Raw genomic sequence first — 20,159 nt, 5'->3', positions numbered from 1 at the left:
CTCATGATAAGCTTAGCTTGTCTCTCTTTTTGTCTTTAATGCAGCATTGATTTTTCAGTGTTTTTCAGCATTGTTTAAATTAGACAGTTGCCTGAAGCTTTAATCAGGATCAGAGTGCTAATACACACTATAAACATAATCTGTACCCCAGAGCACTTGTAAGAAAAGAATGACCATAAGCGATAAGCTCATTTTTGCCATTGAAAGAGCCCAAGATTTGCCTGCAGTTTAAAGCTGTTCTGATAATAAATTCTGTCTTGGAGAAATGAAAATGTGCAGGTCTGACAGCCAGATGGACCAGCTGGTCAGCAGTTCACATTTGCAGATGGTGGTTTTGGAGAACATTAGGAGAGGAAAGAATATTCACAATACATCAGTTTATGAACTGCTTCAGCTTTATTCTCTATCATTAGATTCTGAGTCAGTTTTCCAAGCCTCAGAGCTTTGTAGGCGTGCTGCAGCTATAAAACCAGCATGGGTGAAGCAGGCAGAGTAAAGTGAGAGACTGCTGAGACAAAATATTTGTTAGCCAGTGTGGGGATTCCAGTGGTTCCTGGTATAATGTAATCAGAGCCTTGTGCTTCCTTGCCAGACCTATCTTGGATTATGAAGGGAGAGTTTATGATGGGAGAAGCAGCCCTAGGAGCAGCAGATATGACAGTGTTAGTGCCAGGGGGCACTGTGAATTTAACCTTATAACTACAAGGTAAGGAGTCAAAGGGTGGGATGTAGACTGAAGAATATTCCACTGATAGATTTATTCAATATCTGGAGCATCCTGACCCATTAATTAATTCCCTGGGTCTAAGCACTCTCAGAAATTTGCTGTTAGCATGGATGGCTGTGATGTATGAGTAATTCTATTGCTGAGCAGAGAGACATCCAGCCAAGATTCTTGCCGCTTGTAAGAATCGCTCGTGTGCTCAAGTTCAGTGCTTGAGATTGTATCACTTCCTTTCGTAGCCACCACTCCCTTCCCAGAGATACCACCATGTCCATTCCCCCGAGAAGCCACAGGGTGCCATTCTACATGGACAGCTTAAACTGTAACAGCACCAGGTAAATGGGTAGTTTGGATGGTTATGATGGATCCTCCATGAAACTGCTGTGGAATAGGAGCTAGGAACTAAAGCCAAAGCTGAAAGAGAAGAATTGTTTCCAGGCAGTAAATGTGTCACAGAACTTCCCTTAAACAGTTCCTAGTCAAAAGCTACCTAGCACAGGGTCTATTTTATCTACACGTCTGGTCTCTGGAGAGAAATGTTGAGAAAGAAGATAACTCTCCAGAAAGCCAGTGATCAAACAACTGAACTGGTCATAGAATGCTGGAATACCAGAGTAACATAGTGGAATACTGGTACTCTGAGCTGTCAGTAGTCCTTCATGGCAGTGTCAGTCCATCTATGTGCAGCCTGACACTACATGGAGGCACCAGTGTAGGTCTCGGTGTTGGATCTATAAAGGAGAAGTGTGTTCAGGGTGTAAGCTGGAGACATGAGACCCTTTGATAGCTCAGGTGTGGCTCTAGGGGAGACCAGCTTTATCCCTTTGAGGCAGAATTAACAGCTCTCATTGCTGAGTGGATAGGCAAAGCTGTTTTCTGACAATGCTTCAGTAGCCATTGATTTTCCACCTTCTTTCTACTGCACCCTTGGAAGTGATTAAGCTGGGGACTGTTATATTGGACCTTGGCCAATATGCTCCCTTCTCCTCCTCTCCTGCAATATACCAAATGCAGTTTCATTCTACGGTCGCTTCCATTCCAGATACCTTGTCTAATAAGCCCTGTTCTCCTCCTCTCTTGCAACATACTGTATGCAGTTTCATTCTATAATTGCTTCCATTCAGGCTACGTTCTGGACTGTGCTCATCCAAAGATCTTTTGATCTTTTCTCCCATGGCCCCATAAATGAGACTTCAAATCACTTCTGCCAATACAGTGCTGCCATATATTGCTGATATGTGGCAGGCACATAAAGAGGAAGGATCCTCTTTGATCTGCAATAAAGATAAATGAATCTGATTGGTTAAAAGATTTAACATTGCACCTTCCCAAATTACCTTCCTAACAGCAGCAGTTGGTCTTCTCATGGCTGCCAGCTTGGATCAGGTTATGGCTTGTGTTTCCAGTGCCCACAGACTTTTCTCTCTCTTGCCAGGCTTCTTTCGAGTTCAAGTGAGAGGATCTGCACTCCAATTGCCACCTTACCACACAACAGCCCAGCAGCCTCTGGCTACCAGCCTGATTCCAGCACTGCCGGGTAAAGAGCAATGGGTGGTCATGATCCTTCAGTAAAGCAGTTTTTACATGCAGCCATCCTGTTTGGTGAACATAAGCCAAGCTTTGCTGCTTGTCTTTTGGGCCATGGGACATTTCTCAGCCTCTTCTACTGAGGAATACAGACACTGGTGGCCAGACCCACCCAAAAGAGGAACTGAGTCTATTTCTCCCTTTTTTAGGCACTAGAATGTAGCTCCTAGTATTAGTTGTGCCGTTGGCAAAATCATGAGTCCTCTGAAACACACTGTAGCTGGAAGGACATGATGGAGCTCCTCATGCCATGTACTCATTAAGAAGTAGAAGAAGACTCTTTGCCTTGTGAACCAAGCACATCAGATCCTGTTGAGCCTTGAACAGGATCTGTCTTCTTTTACAGATCAGTATTCTGGGATTTGTAGTTTCCACACGCTCCATCTCATAGATGGAAACTGCTGCACAGTTCAACTCAATTTAGGGAGCGGTTTCAATATAGTGACAGGTCAGCATAGGCTTTGGCAGGCAACATTTGGGTCTTCCTGGCCTTGCCACATCTTGCTTATCACAATGCTTGTCTAAGCAGTAGAAACACATATACACATGGAAAATGTCAGTGCTGAGTACAAATAAAAAGAGAAAAGCTTTAAAGCTTTTATTTCTGTATCTGTGACACGGTTTAGTTTTCTCATATAAGAAGAAAGGATTAATCATAGCTTAAAGGCGGCGATGAAAACGAAGCATGGAGAAATAGCATGATTAGCTCATTTCATGGCTCTGGGAAGAGAGCCGGTGGGCACGGTGTCTCCCGTCACACTGTGACAGAGCTCTAGACAGACAGACAGATGGGGGCATGTCATTTGGAAATCAGAATTTTAAAGAGGGAGGAATATGCAAGAAAGGTCAGCTCTATATGAAAAAACATCCCACAGACTGGTAGCAATTCATAATGCATGAGAGAGACAGAGATATTCCTGTGACAAAATGGTCAGTGTAGGTATTGCTGTGCAAGGAGGGTTTTAATGTTAAAGGACAGAACCACAGACTCTCTAAATACTTATTGTGTGCATAATCCTGATGTGGTTTGAAAAGGACTTATCCCTACAAAACAGGGGATAACTGGATGAAAGTGTTATATCACCCATCCTTTCTTTCTAATGAAATTGATTTGTTTTGGTGGGTTAATTAGAGGGCATATTAGGTGTTATTAAGCAAGAATGCTTGATATTCAGTATTTGTTGGAGAACAACAGCATCTCGCTCCTTTTTCATGCGCACAGTACGTGTCCAAGTGCACACATGTGGTCCCTTGCGCTGTCTGTCATTAGTTTCAGCCTTTTATAATGCAAATGCATCTCATTCTGCTTCCATCTATTCCTAGAAGAGGGGTCCTCTTTGTGAAGGAGTACGTGAACAGCAGTGAGCTCTCAGCCTCCCCTCGCTATGGCAGGTATGAGGAGCGTCCAGAGACAGTCGGTCATGTGTCTATATACAAGTGCAAAACAAACAGTATATGACTTTGCCAGCTAATGCACCAGGCAAGCTCCCAAGCTGGAACCATTAGCACTGTGTCAGCATGGCACCGTGCCTGAGCTAATTAGCCCTGGAGGGATTATTACATTGGGTGGGCAAAGAGTTTTACTAAGACAGCAATACTGCTCTGGAGACCCAGAGAGATGTCACTACAATGCTGCAGTGTGCTGCCTCGTCCCATTGCAGTGACAGGAGGACCCGTGTCCTGTAAGTCCTTGTGGAAGGGTTAAACTCCTGTGCTTAGTGAGGTCAGCCTGTTAAAGACGACAGTAAAAACACTTCACTGCAGTTCCTTAGGCTGCACGTTTGGCACTGTCAGGCTTCATTGCACATTTACGCTCAGAAACAAGAAGTCTGGAATTGGTGAGGCAATGTGGGGTTTGTGGGATCTCTCTCAAAGAGTCTTTTATGAGAAGATGCCACTCTGAGGCTAAAATCTTCATTCCTTTGTTCTGCTCACAGGTAAATAAGTTCCACATTGACACCAATATGACTGAGAGCAGAATGTGGTTCTGGGTATGCCCTGCTTATGCTGACGTGGCAGTCAGTTAATGCCACATTCACTGCCTCCCTGCTGGCATTTATCCTCCCGCAGTGCTGTGCTGGCATTGCTGTGGGAGCTGATTACAGGCTCCATAAATCTCTAGCCTTTCCCGTAGGCCTGCAAAAGCAGATCTCAGCAGCCAAAGATAAGCATGTTGCTGCACCATCTAAAAACATCAGGCGAATGGGAGACAGAGAGGGAACGCTCAGCTTGGTGAGCGCAAAGATGTGCTTCTTGCCTTTTACTGGCTAGCAAGGACTAAGTGGGTCGAACATGTGGCTGGAAGCAGACTGGAGGAGGGATCTATCCCTCTTCTCCATGCTTGTGCTCATAGGGGCCCCATTTTTGGGTACTTCCCCAGTTTCCCAGCCATGCTACCCACATCCTGCCTCTCCATTGACAGCAGCAGCCAGACACATTTCTCAGAGATCTGACATGGCTGCAGCAGCCCCCAGATCTTTGCTGCCCCTTTGCCCTACCCTTGAAGGTACCTGCTCTGTTCACATCTGTTTGGACCTCTGAGAGTGAGTCTGGCCCACCCATGGCTGTGATGGAACTAGGGGCAGGATACAGCCGCCCCTTCACAGTGTATACTGTGAAAGTGGAGTGCAAAGATGGAGATGCTGCTGCTGCCAGTTTTACCTTGGAAGGACCATCCTGTTCTCCAAGGAGCCAACAGCTGGGACACTGCAGTTAGAACTTTAATCATTAATGATTTCATCTGCAGCGTTCCTCCTATGTATAATTGTCAAGTGCTGACATTTGCTTCTGTCTCTAGTGGTAGCCTGGTAGATCTGACTGATTTGGAGAGAGGAACCTACAGCCACCACAGCTACGTGTCCAGTGCTCCCCTGCAGAGGTAGGAGAGTTTGGGGCTGTTTTGGGTTTTTGGTGCACTGTTGAAAAGAAATGACTAACACTTTTAGAGTATTGGTGTGCGTTTGGTGAAATCATAGCATGGAACTTAAATGATCATCAGAAAACACAGTGACATTGGGTTAAAGCTCTGTACCTCCCTGCTGTTCTTATCTCTGCATCCCTGAATTATTACATGTTCCTCTATACTGTCACTTGGTACAGTAAAATACCTGTAGAAGCAGGAATCTGGTGTGGAGCAGTGCTGGTGTTAAGAAACCTCGTTACCAGTGATGAGACAAGAAGCTGTTTGTGATACATAAGCACCACGGTGCAGGAATTCACTTTTCTCTTCTTTCCAAGGTCCAGTGAACCTGTTTGTACTTACTGCAGCCGTGAGATCCGAGACTGCCCTAAGATCATAATAGAACACCTTAACATCTACTGCCATGAATACTGCTTCAGGGTAAATCAAACCTTTACTGCTGATGGCCTTCTCTGTGCTGCTGCAAAGTAGAGTCGTGGGAGGTGGTACAAATTCTGAATCTTTGTATAACTTCTATAGGCTAAATGCTGGCATCCACAGTGGAGCAAATAATGATGCAGTCACAGATGTTTGTTGTGTCCCCAGAAGATTTTCATTTCACATGAATGCATATATATATAAATTGTCATCTAGTAGATAGCAACACCCTCTTCCCTCATGTCCCTGTGTTAGACTTGCTGCTTTGTGGCCATTTTCACCACCGTGGGGCTTGCTGAATCTCTCCAACTTTATAGAGCCTCTGGTGGGTGAATGAAGGAAGGCTGCAGTGCCAATTGTCTGTTATAAGGATGTTTAGTCTCATAAGACCACTTTGGCATCTTCATACTTGCAAAAATAGAACAGAGACTGTTCATTTCTCTGCCCCCATCACACTAATGTCAGCACGTTGTGCATTGGTTACTGTTCAACCACCCCGTTGTCTCTTTGGCAGTGTGGAATTTGCCACAAAGCAATGGGAGACCTTCTGGATAAAATATTCATCCACCGGGATATCGTCCACTGCGACAAGTGCTACGAGAAACTCTTCTAGGTGAGTCCACCTTCGTGGTGTCAGCACACAGGACTGGGTGAGAGAGCTCAGGTAGTGTTTACTGAGTGAAGAGCATTTCACCCTCATAATCACTGAGTGGGTTTTCAGTGGGAAGTTGTGACCCTTGTTGCAAGAGCAGCTAGAAATATGTTCCAGCTGGCCCCAGGAGTCTCAGTCAGAACTTCAGAGAGCCCTCTCTGAGGGTTAAGTTCTCACTCCTGTCCTGTTCTAACCTGCCTTATGTAAAGCACTGGGAAAACTAAAGAGTCACCATTCTGCTGATGAAGTAGCAAGAAATTAAACTGGATGGCACTTTGTTTTATCTGATAGTCTGGCTGGGGTATGTATCGACACGATGGCAATTGGAAATGCTGCCAGTGCATTGAAATTATGATAAGGTGCCTCCTTTCCTTCCTCAGCCTTGTGATGGAGAAGAGGAAGGAATGAGGCACCTGCCTCACCATGTCCATGGCTGCTTTGTTCATCTCATAATGCAATGTGACTAGCTAGGCTTCTTCATCCCCTTCCTGCATGTTCACCTGCTCCACTGACCTCTGTAATGCCGTGTTACTCAGCTCCTGTGTTCACCTTCTCTTTATTTCCTTGCAGGGTTTTGCAAAGCCGGAGAAGGCAGCCAATGGAAAGTCCTCAGCAGCACATACCTGAATATATCCACCAGTTCCTGACTGGCTAAGATAGCAGAATTCCTGCTTCCCTCTTCTGCAAATCGTTTTCCCTCTCACTGCCTCATCACAATGAATGAGTTTAACATCTGCTAGCTTATGCTGTCAGCTGCATGCAAGGCAAGCGCCAGTGTTAACCAGACAAGGCAGTGTCATCTATAAAAGATAGGTGGGCTTGTTTTCCAAAGGTTCTGAGCCCCATCCACTTGTCTTTAACTTCATTAAGATTCCAAATAGCTCCTGTGCTGGAAACCAGGCAGAGCTCCTTAGGTCCATTTAATTTAATTGCGAGAAACCTTTTACCGATGATTTCTTTTCGGTTCATTCCTGCAGTCAGGTTGCAGCTTAGTGCACAAATCAAGCAGCTCTAAGAAGTGTTAAACGCCATATTTGGATTCTTGGGAGGGTTTGAATTTAGCTCCTATTTAGCAAAGCCTATTTCTGCTTCTTTCACCCCCCAAATTCTGCCTAGGAATAGCTTCTGCCTGATTTCTTTCTTGCTTTCCATGGGTTTTAAGCAGCACTTGCAGACTCCATTCACTTTCTGTGCGTGTCAGCTTTAATTTCCCTTCTCCTCCTATTCCCTAGTGGGTTCCTTCAGCAGTGACTGTGTCTGCCAAGTGAAGGGGTGTTCACTTGGCCTCTGAAATAAGCATCCAGTGGCCATACAACATGTGCCAGAGAATCAGGATCTCAACTGGCTCTGCTGACAAGGAACTGATGCCTGAATTTCCCCCCACCTCACCAAGGCTTGTTGCTTTGATTCCTCTAAGTTATTTACATCACAAACACTCACTGACAAAACTGACCTTCCAGTACAGCAGGTGCTGGACATGCTACAAGTCAGAGCTGCATCATTTTAACCCTTAGTTCAGGGAGAGATTAAGAAGGTTGAATGCTGGGAGCTCTGTGCCTTCAATATACAGCTCTGAACGTGCCTACAGAATTACTGCCTTCTCTTCTAAAGCATTAGGGACGTTTGTCAAGCAGCAGCTCTGTAGTAGCCCTTCCATGCCAACAGGGGATGGCAGCAGCTCTAAGCAGCCTATTAGGCAGGTCATTCTTTATGCTCTTAGCGATGCATGCAAAAGCTTGCCAAGTTCGCGTTTCTACAGCTGTGTAGGGCTGCTGCTATGTTCGCTGTATCTTTGGCTCTGTATGATCCAATGTAACATCAGCACACACCTCTAATAAAGCCGTACATCTCAATCGACCCTACTATTTTCACCAAGCACACGTGAATGCCGCCTTATGGGGCCGGTGGGTACCGGGTACCGGGCGGGATCAGCTCGGCGCGCCGGCGCGAACGAAGGGGGGCGTGGCCGGGGCCCGAATGCGCGCGGCGGCGTTGCCGTTCTCCCGCCCGGCTGCGGGGCTCCATCCGTGGCCGGAGGAAGCAGCGGCGGCCCGTAGGTACGTGTGAGGGCTGGGAGGGGAGCAGGGCTCCGGGCTCAGCCGGGTTCGGTTCGGTTCTGTTCGGTTCGGCGGCACCGGCCGCGCCCCAGCGGCCCCTCCCCGCGGTGCCGGTTCCCCGCGCCCCCTCGTTCCCTCGTTCCGTCCCTTTGTCAGTTGGGCGGTGCAGGGAGCGGACTTGGCTTCTCCCTATAGAACTTACCGGGATGCCCGACGCTGCGATTTGCTGACACAGCGTTGTGTTGCTGTGTTGGTATCAGAGCCATCGCCGCCGTCCCTCGGTGCCGGTAACACACTCGTGTTCCTCCCCATAGACATTGCTGGGAACACGGTCACAGCGATGCCTGCAAACGGTGTGTGTGTGTGTGTGTGCTGGCAGCGAACAAAGGCTGTTTTGTAGCGCTGGCTTCGTGCTGTCATTGTCTGACGTCAGGACTTTGCTAATTGCGTTTCCTGACTTTGCTGGTTCGGTGTTTTCCTCGTGTGTGTTTTCGTCTGGAAGCAGATGGGAGCTGAAGTGTTGTGCGTGATTCAATCAGTGCCCTTTTATCCGCTCTGATTTGTTACACATCCGAGCTGTGTAAAACAGGGTGAGTAGGGCATGTGTTCAAAGGCCTTGTGGTCATAGAATGGCCTGGGTTGAAAAGGGCCTTAATGAAGATCCAGTTCCAACCCCCTGCTGTGTGCAGGGTCACCAACCAGCAGCACAGGCTGCCCAGAGCCACATCCAGCCTGGCCTTGAATGCCTGCAGGGATGGGGCATCCACAGCCTCCTTGGGCAACCTGTTCCAGTGCATCACCACCCTTGTTGGCCTGTTCCTCAGCACGTTTAAGTTTCTTTGCAATGCAGTGCACACTTCTGAAGGCTTTATGTGTTTTTCCTGTCTCACAGCAGAGCGGTGTGTCTCAGATGATGGTGGTTCCTGGGAGCGCCCCACTCATCCAGCAGGACCGTGCTCTGGAGCCTGACGTGGGGCGAGGGCCGACACAGAGCTCCGCTATGGGCCCCGGCACCGAGCCTGCGCCCGGCGAGGTGGGCCCGGAGCTGGAGGAGGTTCGGAAGCTGCAGGAGCTGGTGAGGAGGTTGGAGATCCAGAACCAGCACCTGAGGACGAGGAGTCACAGGAGCGTGCTTGGCACAGCTCTGCAGGGAGAGATGAGAAGCGGCGTGGATAACCACGACTCTGGGCTCAACGGGATGGAAATTAACAACAGCATCAACGCGATGGCGGAGAAGCAGGAATTGCAAATCATGGCGGATCTGCACAGCAAACTGAGCAAAATCCGAAGGGAGGAGGGAGAGAACAACTGCTTCAAAAGAGACATGGGTGCCCAAACGCAGTACGGCTGCCTCAGTGCTCCTGAGGAGCTGCCGTCTGACATGTGTAAGGTGGAGGTGAAGACTGATGATAACGTGAGGTGTTTGTCGCGTGTGGATAGCGGTGGTAGCACGGAGCTGATGGGGAACCTGCTCATTGCAGGTAACGAGTCCACGGTTACAATAAACCAACCAAATCCCAGCGAAAAAGGTGGAGATCTAGCAGGAATTTTGAATAACAGCGCTCTGGATGAAGTGAAAGTGCTGGAACTTGAGAACTGCAATGAAGAAGAAGACAGCTGGTATGTATATTGAAACTTGGGGAGTACGTAGAGATTGCAGTGAGTTCTGGTTAAACACACAGCCTTTATTGTTGTTACAAGGTAGAACGTGGAACGTGGTTCCTATGCACTGCTTTAATTTCAGCAGCAAGAATGCAACTTCCAATGGTGATTGTTCTTATTTTAAGCCTGCTGTTCCAGAGTGTTTTTTCCCCTAAATGAGTTGAGCTCTGAGGCTGAACTTTTCCCCCTTAAGCTGCTGAAGCACGTGTGTAAAACTTGCTTTCCCTGTTAATTTAAACTCCTTATGCATAAGCATCACAAGTTGTCTTTCAATAAAGCTTTGCTAATACAAACAGCCAGCAGCCGTGGCCTTTGGTAGTATCTAAGATGACAGTAGGCTTCCATTTCCTGAACCTGGTTTCTCTGCACTTAGCTGGTTTCTTTTGTTCGGAGATGTCATCTGAAACAGATCAATGATGTCATCCTTAACTGCCCTTTACTCTGTGGGGCTCTGCCAGCTGCCTCGCTTAGAGCCTGTTTGATAAAGCAGCAGATGAATTCCCAGCACGCTGCCAAAAGTAGCTGGAGTTTGAGAGTAATTCCTGCTCATGCTGTAGCTGTGACTTAAGGATTGACCAGGCAGCAGATGCTGGGCAGTGGAGCCCTTGAGTTTGTTGATCTTTCCTTGCATTGCTGGCTTATGTTCTTCTCTGCCATAAGCACGGGACATCAGCAGGGCTTGCCTTGTGTAACATACCAACAGGGCTGGGATGGGTGCGTGCAGTGAAACATGAGGTAGGGCGCCGCACGGGGTGACTGTAACTCGGTACCGCTGGGTCTCTGTCCCTTGACTTGTTTCCTCAGGTCGCTTTCTCAAATAGCTGTTCACAATTGTAAATCTCCCCTAAGCCAATCCCATGGCCTTGGGCATCGTGTGCTGCTGGCTGCAGTGGGCCCTGCCCTGTATTGGTTTCCAGCCTGCTCCTCATTCCTTCATGTCAGCTCTCCAGCTGTGGGAGGGCAGAGAGGAGCTCACCAGATAGTCAGTCAAATTCTGCCTTGTTTGTCAGCCCTGCCTTGAACTGCACGTGGTATAGAGGGATTTAGGCGTACCTTAGAAGGTACACGTACATCTATGTTGTTCTGAATGTATTTAGCTACCTCATGTTCTCCTTGCATCCCAGGTGGGTGTTGGGTAGTATATTTAGAACAGCTCTAGCTATCAGTGCTGCAGGTGAGGGGGAGCTTTTATAGCGAAGTGTGCAATATCAGAAGGTTGCCATCATAGTATTGCTGAGGTTCTTGAGGCCTTTAAGGCGGTATGTTCAGAATCAGCTGTGTCTGTACCTGAGCTTTGTGTTAGGCCTTGCAACTCGCAGCCTTCCCAGAGCTGCTAAAAAGGAAAAGAGCAAAACTGACACCGTGAAACCAAGCCAGGATCCCTCAGAAGACATCGCCTATAAATCGCCTGGCGGTGCTCTGAAAAATGGAGTTGTCCTTCCTTAATTGGGTTTAGTTAATTTATAAGCGAGACCATCTGTAGCCAATAGAGCTGTCAGCTGAGGAATGAGCCCTTGGCTGCCTGTAGGACGGGCTGCTCTGCTCTGCTCTGCTCCAGGTGCCATCGTTCTCAGCTGCTGTGAGGAGGAACCTCTGAGGTCTAACTGAAGTGGAGCAAGGTTCTCTCCCATCATCTGAAATAAGCAGAGAGCAGGATCTGCTTTTGAGGCCTGGCATAAAAGATGGTGGTGCACACGCGGGAATCTGTGCTGATGTTTGTCAGCACTTTGTCGATAGCAAAGTAGCTTTTGGAGTTGTTTCATTTTACATGTGGTTGTATGTAAACTTTGGGACAGACAGACCCAATTAGGGCTGTTTGGGTGGGACTCTAATGGTGAATTAAGGTGTGTGTGAAGGCGTGCAGGGTGCTTAGCCTTTAGTCCTTGCTGGAGAGAATTTGTGTGCTTCTGCAATGGTTAAGGTGCTGCTTTACACGTGATCAGCTGTAAGTCATCCAAGACCGTAAGCTGATTAAATCTGGTTATACATAAGGCTTATCCTGTTTGTATGTGCAAAATGATGCTAGGTACATTACGGCTATCAAAAGCTTAGCCTTTGGAAGAGCTTCTTCTATGACAGAAGAAGCTGTTTCTGACTTAGAGTTTAACTGCCATGCCAATCAATTTGCTTTACGGGTCATAGTTTGCAGTTTCATCTTCTCCTTCTCCGGGGTGACTTCTCTGTTGTTTCTATAAGTGCTGCTCCTGATGTTGTGTGCATGAGTTAATGAGCGTTGTTACTGTCACTTGCTCCCATAGGCTGTACGTGTCCCCAAGGAAATCTGCTGTCAGTCACAAGACAGGCTCTCCTTTGCAGTGGTGCCGGCAGGTGCTGGACAATCCCAGCCCTGAGACTGAAGCCGCCTGCCGGACTCTTATCAGCAGGCTGGACCAAGGTATGTAAGCCATGAGCATCGCCTCTTTCATTTCCACCTGCCTGCTTTCTATCCTTGAGGAGCAATACAAGAAGAGATGTGAGGTCTGTGGTCCCCTCACTGCAGACTCTCTGTGGCGGCAGCGCATTGCTGTGTTCTTGCTGTGTGTTTGCACAGCGCTGTGTGTCGCCCTATCAGCTGGTGAAGGTAAGAGTTTGCTCTGTAAGCGTTACAGTGTCATGCTGGTTACAGGTGACAGACTAAACAGCCCAACTCTTGTGTCTTCCCTCTGCATCTTTCTATGGACAGACCCTAAAACTTGAAGAATTGGTGTGTGTTGGGCAACTTTCTTTATTCCAGTTTTACCATCCCCTAAAATGGGGTGCAGGGATGTTTCTCAGAGCACAGAAGGATCAATCCCATATTAACAGTTCTCTGATGTTAAAGCTCTTGGGTTGGGCGCATAGTTTACTCCATTACACGGGGAAGGAGGTTGTTATATTGCTTCGTATCTGTAGTACATCGCCTGGAAACCAGCTGGTGGATAATCCCACCTTTGTCTTTTCAAATATGCTCCTGGTTTGAATTTAAGTTGGAATACACTGAGTTACAGATAGACCCATCAGTGCCTTGGCTACAGAGAACACGTCATATGTTCCTGTGTTGTGGATCTTTCTGTACCACACAGCTTTCCTATACAGGCAGCTGTTTAACCTTGAAATTCCTGATTTAAGATAAACTGGCCGTGGTTTGTTCTCAAACTTCATTTGCTTCTATAAAACATCTGCGCTTATCAGTTTAAGTGAGGGCTCATTTGATGAACTCTTTGCTTCCTCACCAAAATGTGGTGGGTTTTATTGGTACTCCCACTCCTAAAATAAAGCGGTTAATATGTGTTAGTGGAGGGACAACTGCTTATATAGTGAATCCTCATTAATTTTCCTTGCTACTGTTCTCATTGCGAGGGTCTGGTGGGCAGTTTGGATACATGCAGATCACATAGAGAGCCATTGCCTGAGTGTTGCAGCTACATATTTCCATTCAGTGCTATTTCATTTCCATTCAACTCCACATTCAGAGCATGGATGTGCCCAGTTTTGCTACCTGACTTTTGGAGTGTTTCCATAACTCGCATGCAAGTCTGTGCACTGAATGAATGTTTCAGAATGGCTGTTGATTTCATACTAATTTCTCTCCTTTTAATCTAAAGTCACAGCTTTTTGTAGCTTGATGTATTTGATTCTATTGTTTGGAATCTGAAATAAAACACGAAGCTCAGTGACGCTCTTTAAAATGAAGGTGTAACAGTGATGGGTGTTTATGAAAACAGCTGCCTTTAAAGACCAGCATTGGAATATGTGGGAATGCAGAGTGTCTTCAGAGCACAGTTTGTCACAAGTTATTCCTGGAATCCTTCAGAAGCAACAAAACAAGGCAAAGGGGAGAGGTGGTCAATGAAACGGGTGCTGTTTTGCTGCCTGCACCTCTTCCCTGCTGCCAGCAGGTTGCCTCAGTCCAAGTCCGTCTCCTCCGACATTTGATAGTCCTGTTTGACCTTAATGCCTTTCTTTATCTTTGACCATTTGTTTTGAAACACAGTTTGATAACCTTTGTGGCTTTTCTGTATTTTTCCTTCTAGCCAGTAGATGGAAAAACCTGTATTGCAGTCCCCTGGCCTCACCAAGTGCACATAACTTGAATACAGAGACAGGCTCCTGTAGCAATGCACTAAACTCTCCTGGGCATCTCAAATCGACTAACAAAGCACTACTAACCTGTGGCAGCTCAGGTATGGCATGACAGTAGAGCAGCGCAACCTGTGGTGTTTAAAATGCAAGGAGTGTTACTAATGGACACAGGGAAAAACTGGCAAGAGCTGTAAGTCCACCTGTGGGGTTTTCTCACTTTAATTTGCTCTCTTACCCGGATTTCATCTATTACATGGGAGAAAACGTCCTTGCATGCTGAACGTCATGTAGCCATATTGTGGGTTTGTTTTTAGAGCATTTAATAGGGTTTTAAACTGGCCCGCTTTGGTCTCGAATAATGTTATCACGTGTAGGTATTAGTTCTATAAAGCAACTTGGATTCTGGATGAGTTTTTTGTGTGTGTTGTGCTTTTTCTAAAGCCTGTGAAGCTTCTTTTGAATATATTGGTTAACTTGGGCAACCAAAAAAAAGAAGCCTTGTGCTGTGTTAGAGAAGGTGCAGCTTCCAGGGCATGTCTTTTAAATAGGGTGAGTCAACAACTAAGCAAAAGCTCTTCATCGGACTTAGTTGTGTTTGCGGTGGGATTTCCTAACTCAGAGGCAGCTCCAACAGAATTCCTCTTGGAAGGCTGCATGTATGATCACAAAGCTGCTCCTCAATGCCTTGGCCTTTAGGCTGCGTTTGTTTGTAAGCTGCTGCCTGAAGGGTCTATGTAGGCTCTATTAAGGAGCATCATTAATCCCGCTGCAGTTCACAGTCTGTTCAAGTCCATAAGCTTTGCCTCTTGGCTTCTTATCAAAAGAATCTTCCTCGTTTTGTTTCCTTCTCTTTCCCTTTGTGGAGATCACTGTATCCTAATTTGCATGTTTAAAAACAAAGCATGTTAACAGTTTCTGGCTTGAAACTTGATGTTAACGGACCTTTTTGGAAACAGAGCAGTGCCTTGCAGATGTCTTTTCCGTGCCTTTTCCCAGCTGCAGGAGAGCTGCTGTAAATAGAAACCAACATCGGCCTCTGTTTTGAAAACAGAAGGATGCACATGCACCTGGTTATATTCACAAGTTGAATTCTCAGGGGAAAAGAGCTCTTAAATCAACTTATTTTATCTGTAATAAAAGAAAGGTTCCTTGTCTTTCGTGTGAGGTCGGTTGGTATCAGGAATCTTGAGCTTTGAGAATGAAGCTAATGATAAGAGGAAGGAAACAGATAAATGCTCTTCTGCTCATCCTTGTTTTGTACGTGGATGTCTGAGTGCTTGTTCTGTCCTTCCTCTTCCCTCCTGAAGGTTATTTAAGCATGCATTCCGCACTGAGCTCACAGTCATCTGTGGACAGCGAGCTGAGCACATCTGACGACTCCATCTCGATGGGATATAAGCTGCAGGACTTGACTGACGTCCAGGTTATGGCACGCCTTCAGGAAGAAAGTACGTGACAGCAGTTTCCTATGTGGTATGGTTTTAGAATTGTAGAGCAAAGTAGGTGTGTTTCAGCTGCTCTTCTCTTCCCCAACAACAAAAGGGTTTAATGGATCATTGGAAGTGTTTGTGTTTTGCAAGGCCTTCCTTGCCAGAAATTGCCACTTAGAACTTAGCAGTGGTGCAGCATTCTCCAAATTAAACCTCCTTAGAGCAGAGTATAGTCTTGAAAGTATTATCCAAAACCCCAACCATGTTAAACATACCAGCAGCCTTCAGCCTTCAAAGCCGTTCTATCCCAGACCGCCTGGCTGGCACGTGGCTTTAAAAAGTCCCTTCAACCAGTTTGCAAAGCGAGTTACTGGTAAGAAGTGGGCTGTGTTCTGTTAGGCAGGAGAGCTTCTGTAATGGCATCAGTTGGGTGAGGAGCTAAAAGGAAGCCAGGCAGATGCACACGATGAATAGCAGGTGTTAATTCATTTGCAAGGCAGAAGTTCAAATCTGCACTTCAACCTGTTGAAATGCAGGTGGGTGCACTGTTGATTGCACTAAAATATTCATGCTGTCTATTAGACTCTTGTATGTGTTTTACCTAATAGCTTGCATAGTGATGCATAGTCTGCAAGTGTGTGACATAAAGAGTAATTTGGGTCATTTTGAATATTAACCCTTTGCTCTGATCAAACAGTGCTGATATAGGTGACACTATTCCAGCTTAGAGATCCAATATGCTGAGAATGTCTTTGCTGAGGTAGTTATATTAGCCCAGGTCTCCTTCCAAAGTGAAACGACCGACCAGCGGAAGCGTTGCTCCTGATGTAGTGTTGCACACGGGTTGGGAGACTTTGCTGTGACGTGGGATGACTTGGAGCTGTGTTACCACCCGCCTGCAGGTCTCCGCCAGGACTGCGCCTCCAGCTCAGCATCCGTGTCGCGTCGCAGCTCCAGTGCCTCCCTGCACTCCCTGCGCAGGGGTACCTACAGCGACCAGGAGTTCGACACGTACAGCCTGGAGGACGAGGATGATTACGACTGTTCCCTGTCGTACCGCAGTGCTCACAGATACTCGCCGTCTCCGCTCAGCTCCCCCAGATGTCAGTCCCCTTCTTCCAGTGCAGACTATAGCAGGGCCTCTGCTTCTCGTATCCGTCCCCCGCGGAGATCTGTGCAAAGCCCAATGCAAGACCGGCTGAAATATGCCAGCAGTGAAGGTGAGTCAGTCAGGAGCTTTTGATATCAGGTAATTGAAACATGTGTCTGTTTTAAAGCGTTTATTCGAAGTGCTGCTCTCTACTGGGAATAATTGATTGGCATTAATTACACACCTGTCTGCCTTAAGGACGTGGATTTTTCTAGGCGTAGTCCATACTGTTATACATCTTGGTTGCTACCAGAGGCAGCAAATGATGCGCTTGCTCTTGATTTCAGAGGAGATGCGGCACAGCATGCCCAACCTGGCCAGGACCAGCCTTCGAGCTTTGGAGTCTGTGAGAAGCAGTCGGAGTTTGGAGTCAGATCTGCAGGTGCCCAGCAGTCGACTTTCAAGAATTCAGCAACCATCAGCAAGTCAGTGCAATGTAGTGGATATCTTTCGCTTTTCTTTTCCTTTTCTGTATAAAACTTCTTAACAAATATGGAGGCCCTTAAGAGGCCCGGTACCCTGACGTGCTCTTAAAATACTGAGTTATTTCTCATTCTGTTTCTAGGTCTGGCTCCCAGTAAGCTCAGGTATTCCTCCGGTGCTGGGCAGTCTCCCCTCACAGTGCGACAACCGATGAAAGCTGGGTCATGCACAAACTCTCTGTTAACAGCCAGGCAGCCGGTGAAGGCCTGCAGTTACACAGCTCCCGTTAGCGGAGTTCGAAAGCCACAAGCTTCTTCCCTTAGCACAGGCCCTTCTGGAGGCAGCTCCACTACTAGAAGCATGGTCACCGTGGCAAAAAGTTCACCCATAAAACCACGCACATCTGTTGGAGGAACTTCAGTGCCCAGGAGCAAGCTGACGCCGCCGTCCAAGAGGTAAGACTTTAAGCCTTGACTGACCTTGATGCCTCCTCGTACCCTTTTCAAAAGGGCGAAAGCAAAACCCAAAGTATCCCTGCCCCATAATTTGTGTCCTTGTTGCATAAGGAACTGATTGAGAGGCTGTATTTCAACTCAGTGTGGTGCAATGGGATTGTTTTGTAACAATGATTCCTAACTCTTCTGTTTTTATGATTGGATACTTTGCTATTTAAACAGTGGATGGCTGAGGTCTGTAGATAGTCTGAAGCAACAGCTCCTCAGTCAGAGCATAAACTCTTGAAGGAGTAAAGCAGCCTTTAAAATGGTTGTACCAACAATATGCACAGAGTGTTTTGTGCCATTAGAGCTAAGCGTTCTCTTATTCCATCACCCCCCAGCCATCCGTTGTACTCCCATGTGTGGCAAATGGGAAATGAAGTTGATTCTACATCAGATTGATTGTGTCACTGCTGAAGTAGCTGCAGACCTGGGAGGGAGGGAGGGTGGCTGCTGCAGTTTACCTATGACAGGTATGTGCTCCAAAAGCCCAGTGTAAGCCGAAGCCTCAACCACATCCCTGTGTGTACATCAGGTTACTGGGAGCGTTGTTTCTTGTAGCTGTGAGCGATTCTTTGTCTCCCAAAGCAGATTTCTTCAATCAGCAAAAACCACGCCAAACACTGTGGACGATTCCTGGAAGGACGGGTGTTACTGACACAACCCAAAAGGCCGATGCACTGCCAAACACCTGTGTGAAGCAGAACCCCAGCTGGCTGGGCTTGAGAACGTTACTTTAAAATGATCTTCTATTTGAGAGATCCATCGCATTGGGACCGATGTATATAGCTCCTCTCCTCTTGAATGCAAACTATCCTTTGCCTTCCACCACTCCGGCACGAGCCTGTCCTCTGAGCAGTAGAACAGACAACTGCTGTACTGCGTTCCCACTATTCGACACATGACTGAAATGAGTCTTCATACGAAGACTGAAAAGAGCCTTATTTCGTAGTAACCTCTGTTTGCAGCCCTTTGGAAGGCCCGTCACATAAAACAACCTCTTAGGACCTGCTCCTCAGGATCCTCACTTAACAAGGCTGCCGGGTGTCCTGCCTGGGCCACAGAGCAGCTTCCAGCAGCCGCTAGGGCATGTTTGACAGCAGTGGCAGGGGGAGACTAGAAATAGCTGTATAGGTGTTAGAAATAAGACTTTTTAACTTCCAACCTGGTGAACTCCCAACCTTTTTTTTCTTTTTTTTTTAACTTCTGTATAGAATGTATTTCTGCTGATTTTTATTGTGTGTTCTAGGAGACAAAGCAGGTTTTTATAACTGTAGCCAACTTCGAGCTGGTGTATTCGAGCGCGTCCGTCACAGTTCAGGAGCGAAGGAGCAGTACACAATATTTGTGTGGGTTTGCAAACAGTTGCAGGGACAGGGGATGCTCTTTGGAAAGTGCTGTTTGTCACCATCTTCACAGCTCGGAAGAAGCTAATGAACACCAGATACAGGTAAACTCATTACAGAATAGCTCCCCTGCCTGATTTGACTTGAAGCGTTTCCCTTAGGTCTTTTCAGCCAGCCCTTAACTGCCCTCCTTTTTGTAGAAGACTTTTTCTACCGTCTCTTTGGCTATGAAGGATCCTGTTTCAACGTCCTTTTCCTCAGCAAGTGCTGCAGGCTCTGAATTCCGTCTTAGTACACAAAACATGCACTGATAGCAACGTTCTCCCTGCCATCAATGTGATTTTGATAGTGTAGTTTAATAAAATGTTATGGTGCTGAAATAGATCTGCCTTACTCTAATAGTGAGCCTCCGTGAGTGTTTTTGTGCCAGGAATGAGGCTGCTTCCATCTTTCAAGAGACTTCCATTGGAGACCTGCTTACATAGGCAGAGCTTTGTGATGCAAGTATTGTTAATTTACCTTTCAGCTCCTTGCATTTCATAAGAATGAGGTAGTTTTAGCAAAGGAAAACAAGTCACAGCGTTCAGTTCATGTCTTTTATAGAACAGCCAGAAGGGGCCTCAGCAAAACAAAGTCTGTGAAGCAATACTCGCAACTTGGAAGCCACTCAGGCTCTGCAGTGACCTCTTTGCATTGTTTGCTTTAAAAAAAGTCGGCTGTATTAAATTAATGAGCTCCAGACTAGCTCTCATGTATGTGTTCCATTACTGAACAGTTGGTGCACCTAGAGGATAACGCTGGCACTGAACTGACTGCACTATAAGCTGGCTTTTCTGTGTAAGGGGATGAGAGAACAGTCGCACAGGAACAGCTTTTGACAGGTGTGTAAACGTCAAGAGCACAGTTACTACCTCTTGGAAGAGATACCTGGAAGTTAATGAGAACTGGAGTAGCAGCAGTTCTCTTTTTTGTTACACTATTAGCTGAATACTTAGTTCTCCTGAAGCTGAAATTACCCCCTTTCACTTTACAACAACTGCTCAACCCTGTGGAAAAACAACAACAGATGACTTTCTAAGTCTTGAAAGTCACTAGCGCTGTCTTAAAGCTTTACCTTCATGCAGTAGGTTCTTAAATGCTTCTGCCTGGTGGAAGAGCTGGAAACTCACTGTACTGAGCTCACCTTTCTGTGCCCTCGGACAGTAAAGAAGAGATTAGCACCACTTCATTTA

General features: G+C 46.7%; 2 protein-coding genes across 41 annotated transcripts in view; both read left to right on the top strand.

Annotated features, from left to right (window-relative positions):
* ZNF185 (zinc finger protein 185 with LIM domain) overlaps window positions 1-8,157 on the top strand; it is a 39,522-nt gene extending 31,365 nt beyond the window's left edge. For 9 of the 33 annotated variants that reach the window (XM_015860593.2, XM_015860590.2, XM_015860586.2 and 6 more), the window contains 8 exons: window positions 593-706; window positions 964-1,059; window positions 2,160-2,261; window positions 3,635-3,703; window positions 5,109-5,189; window positions 5,549-5,651; window positions 6,163-6,261; window positions 6,871-8,157. In XM_015860593.2, the coding sequence (XP_015716079.2) occupies window positions 593-706; window positions 964-1,059; window positions 2,160-2,261; window positions 3,635-3,703; window positions 5,109-5,189; window positions 5,549-5,651; window positions 6,163-6,261 (664 nt within the window). In that variant the 3' untranslated portion in view covers window positions 6,871-8,157. The remainder of the gene's footprint in view (window positions 1-592; window positions 707-963; window positions 1,060-2,159; window positions 2,262-3,634; window positions 3,704-5,108; window positions 5,190-5,548; window positions 5,652-6,162; window positions 6,262-6,870) is intronic. The other 24 variants (XM_032444546.2, XM_085544716.1, XM_085544711.1 and 21 more) reach the window with 11 other exon arrangements.
* Window positions 8,158-8,256: 99 nt separating this feature from the next.
* Window positions 8,257-19,326, top strand: LOC107312829 (SLAIN motif-containing protein-like). 8 transcript variants are annotated; one of them, XM_085544721.1, is made up of 9 exons: window positions 8,257-8,357; window positions 9,253-9,977; window positions 12,278-12,414; window positions 14,033-14,182; window positions 15,389-15,529; window positions 16,414-16,731; window positions 16,949-17,086; window positions 17,227-17,539; window positions 18,173-19,326. In XM_085544721.1, exons 2-9 carry the CDS (start codon window positions 9,268-9,270, stop codon window positions 18,237-18,239), a joined length of 1,974 nt encoding a protein of 657 aa, XP_085400847.1. In that variant the 5' UTR covers window positions 8,257-8,357; window positions 9,253-9,267; the 3' UTR covers window positions 18,240-19,326. The 8 variants fall into 8 exon arrangements, with proteins under 8 accessions (XP_085400847.1, XP_015716085.2, XP_015716088.2 ...); XM_015860599.3 differs by having other exon boundaries at window positions 18,170-19,326; XM_015860602.3 differs by having other exon boundaries at window positions 9,250-9,977.
* Window positions 19,327-20,159: the final 833 nt, after the last annotated feature.

This window comes from Coturnix japonica, chromosome 4 (assembly GCF_054131305.1).
Source record: "Coturnix japonica strain WE chromosome 4, WE-NBRP24, whole genome shotgun sequence".
Taxonomy (NCBI): Eukaryota; Metazoa; Chordata; class Aves; order Galliformes; family Phasianidae; genus Coturnix; species Coturnix japonica.
This window is presented reverse-complemented; position numbering and strand designations above follow the sequence as displayed.